Source organism: Pygoscelis adeliae, unplaced genomic scaffold (genome assembly GCF_000699105.1).
Source record: "Pygoscelis adeliae isolate BGI_AS28 unplaced genomic scaffold, ASM69910v1 Scaffold403, whole genome shotgun sequence".
NCBI lineage: Eukaryota > Metazoa > Chordata > Aves > Sphenisciformes > Spheniscidae > Pygoscelis > Pygoscelis adeliae.
In genome coordinates, this window is record NW_008824466.1 from 111,757 (window position 1) to 115,470 (window position 3,714).

The 3,714-nt window shown below is 49.4% G+C and overlaps 1 protein-coding gene across 1 annotated transcript in view; it reads left to right on the forward strand.

Moving 5' to 3' along the window:
- The window catches only part of IQCD (IQ motif containing D), a 5,882-nt gene extending 2,779 nt beyond the window's left edge, over window positions 1-3,103 (forward strand). The window contains exons 3-4 of the mRNA XM_009321069.1: window positions 1,435-1,506; window positions 2,819-3,103. Coding sequence (XP_009319344.1) covers window positions 1,435-1,506; window positions 2,819-3,103 — 357 coding nt within the window. The remainder of the gene's footprint in view (window positions 1-1,434; window positions 1,507-2,818) is intronic.
- Window positions 3,104-3,714: the final 611 nt, after the last annotated feature.

Below are 3,714 nucleotides of genomic sequence, written 5' to 3' on the forward strand. Positions count from 1 at the left end.
AAGTGGTGGAGTCACCATCCCTGGAAGTATTTAAAAGACGGGTAGATGAGGCGCTTAGGGACATGGTTTAGTGGGCGTGGTGGTGTTGGGTTGACGGTTGGACTTGATGATCTTGGAGGGTTCTTCCAACCTTAATGATTCTATGATTCTATGATTCTATGATTCAAGGTTGAGCATAGCTGATCTTGGGAGCTAAGCAGCTCCTACTCTGACACGTTGCTGAAGACACAAGCCAAGGAGTCAGGTTGAGTTGAATGAGGGGGAAATGTGATTTATCACAGTGCTGAGCAGATACAAAAGGAGGAAACAGGAGCAGCAGGCAGGCTCAGGCCTCTGCGTTGACAGCTCTGCCCTGAGCAGAGCATGCTGGTGACACAGGGCACAGAGAATCTAGAACTGGAACAAGAGCATTTTCCCCCTCATTTTGCTCCTACTTGGTATCTACTCCAAACAAGCGCTGGCCTCCCACGGGCAGGACAGCACACACTGTAATGGGGCATCTTTCACTCTTGTATTGGACGATGTAGAGCAAAGTGGGGCTGGGCACTGACAAAGCATCAAATGCAAGTTAGAGTTGCAGTACAAAATCCCAAATCCACCCATTTACACCTCCTTTAATGGAGTGGCTTCATCAGGCAGTTTCTTCTGAGGCTGCGGGCCACTGCAGTATTTGTTGATGAGTTGCTCAGCTCATCCTAATGCTCAGGCAGGCAGAGTTACTGACCACAGAGGTCTCCTTTCCCCCTCCTTAGCACATGCCTTGGCCCTGGGTGGCCCAAGACTGTGCTTGTGGTCTAAATAGCTGAGGGCTGACCTCATGATGGCCTGGGAGCCCTTGGGACACCCTGGGTCAGTGTCATACAGGAAATCGTGTGGCACTTGTGATGGGCTCTAGCTGATCTTTCTCTTGATGATTCCATGGAGCACAGATAGAGCAGCTTGGGGTAAACTGCCCATACCTGGTTATACCGCAGTATAGCCACTGGTAAACTGTTTTACAGCTAGAAATGTCTCTTTGTTTTAAAAGGCTCCATCTTTTGAGTACTTTCTGTCCTGCTTTCATGTTTAGCAGTTCTCTATTGCTTCAATGTTAGGGTGGTTGCCCCAGTTTGTTGATGACCTGCCACATTCCATTAGACATGTTAATTTCCTACCACAGAATGCACCTTTCAGATGCGTTTCAATCCTCAGCCCTCACCCAGCTCCATGCTGTAAACCAAATATGGCCCTTTTGGCCTCAGGGAATGTCCCATGAGAACCACCAAACCAGGGCAAACAAAATATGTGTCAGCTGAAGGAAGCTTGCCACAAGGAGGAGGTGTGGTACTCAAATATAATGATGCTGGGGCTCAAAGCAACACTGTTTTCTAACTCCGGCTACTTTTTACCCGGCTTTAGGTGCCTGCAAGGAACCTATCTTGTTTTCTGTTTCAGAGGAAGTGCAGAATGGAGATGGAAATTGTGAACTGGATCCAGAAATATGACACAGACATGGGAGAAAAACAGGTATCCTCTTTGAAGTGCTTTGCTCTCCCATGAGGTGATACATTCAGGTAGATTCCTGTCCAAATGAACACATGGCTCTTACACAGGAGGCCGTGGAAGTGAGGGGCATTTTTCCGTCCAGAAGAAGTACAGGCTTTAGAAGGAAAGGTATCTTTGTCCTGCCTATGTGTTCAGGAGTTCTCTGCTGCTTTGACTTTAGAAAAAGTTACATCCACTGCTAAATCCTGCAGTATTCGGGGGCAAATGGGTTGCCATGTTCTGTCAGACATGCTCACCTGATGCTAGGGAACAGGATTTTCACTTTTGCTTCAATCTTCAATCCTGTTGGCCCTATCTGGTGTCCAAATCATGCTCCTGTTTCTGCTGGACCCCTTGAGAGATGTCAAGTGCTAACAAACCAAACAGCCTGCATACTGCTGCCTTGGCATCCATCTTAACCACAACAGGCTGAGAATCACATCAGCACACCCCAGCCTCACCTCTGGGAAGGCCCTACTTGCCCTCCTGTTCCTGCCCTATTTATGGAGATGGATAGAAGCTGCTGGATTACTAACAAAGCAGAACATAGGGAGGGGCCTAGAAGCTGGCTGCTAATTGTAAGAAATGATCCCCCCCTTGTCAGGTGTTTAACAACGTGATTATTTTGGTTTCCTGTCTGCTGGGTGGCTGGAGCACCACGTCACGGCAGGTTTGGGGCAGAACTTACTAAGGCAGACGCACATTTGCACTGCTGGTTCCCCTAATCTTCCACCTCTGTGTGGCTTCCTCAAAGGCATTAGGAAAGGCATAAACTTCTGCTGAGCTTGGAAGTGCAGTAACACCATTAAAACTACCTGTCCTCAGCCTTTTCCAGGCTGACATGGTCTGGTTCTTCTCGTGCTCTCAGCAGTGTACAGCACATTAGCTGGGCTTCCATGCCACTCATCTAAAAGAACTTCTTAGCAAAGCTGTCTGCTCAGGCTCGGCCTTACCCAAACTGCAGCGATGTGTCCTTTTGCTCAGAGCATATGCAGGAGGGGCTCTGTGTTACCTGGTCAGGGTTCCCAGCTGAGGGTGGGTGCTGTTTGCAACACAGGGAGAATTATGAGAGTATTTTTCAGAGGAGCATGAAGATACTAGGACCTGGCATCTCATGAAATTCCCTGGGGTCTGGGCACACGCCTCCTTTTGAGTCCCTTTGGAAAGACTCATCTCCCAGTTGTGGTTCTGCCTGGATTCGGCATGTGTTTAAGAACCCTTACCTAGGGATGTACAGGGAGGAGCTGCTGAATGCCCTCAAAATTGCTGTACCTGGTATCTGCTGTCTTGCTAGGCTGAGTATGAGGAGGTTGATGCTGCCTACACCGAGGAGAAGGCCCAGCTGTCCCTGCTGATGGAGAAACACGCTATGCTTCTCCAGGAGTATTCCCAGATTGAGGAGGAGCGCAGGATACGTCAGAAGAAGGAGGAGCAGGCTTTGAAGGAACTGACCACCAAGACCCTTGCTGCCATCCGCATCCAGGCCTTCTGGAGAGGCTACTTGGTCCGGTCCCTCTTCAAGTCAAAAAGGAAGAAGAAGAAGAAGAAGAAGGACAAGGGCAAGAAGGTCAAGAAATAAAGCACAAAATGTATTCTCTCTCCTCCTGGCAAAGCTGCTGACTCTACTGGGACTGAGCTCTTCCAGATAAAAACATTAGATTTGAGGGAGCATTTGCATTAAGGTCTCCAGGGCTGGGGCTGCCTCTCATAGTTGGAGTATATCGAAGCGGTGGTGTGAAGACACGTCTCACTGTTTTAGGTTTGGCTTTGCCACCTCTGCAAGGAGGAGGATATCTCATGATGAAGGGACTGGGCAAGGAGTGCAGGTTCCTGGCTTCTCTCCTTGGCTTTAGTCTCCTTGCCCATACCTTGCTTATGTGTAAGGGCCCCATTCTGTTCTTACTGAAGGTGGCAATAAAATCAGTCCTGGGGGCAGGATGAGGTCGTTCATCTGACAGGGTTTCTCCTTGTGCGGATTTGAGAGACCATGTCCCTTTCTACAGGAGGAAGCTGCAGCACCATTGCTTATCAGTGAGAGAAGGGATGCAAGTCCTGTCTGGGCATCACCCCTGGCAGTTTGCAATTTTCGGCAGGGGCCATCTGAAGGGTGGGATGTGGCACAGCCCAGCTCGTGCCCTGCTCCCAATCCCACAAGTCGCTCCCTAAGTCAAGCAGCAAACTGTGCCCTGC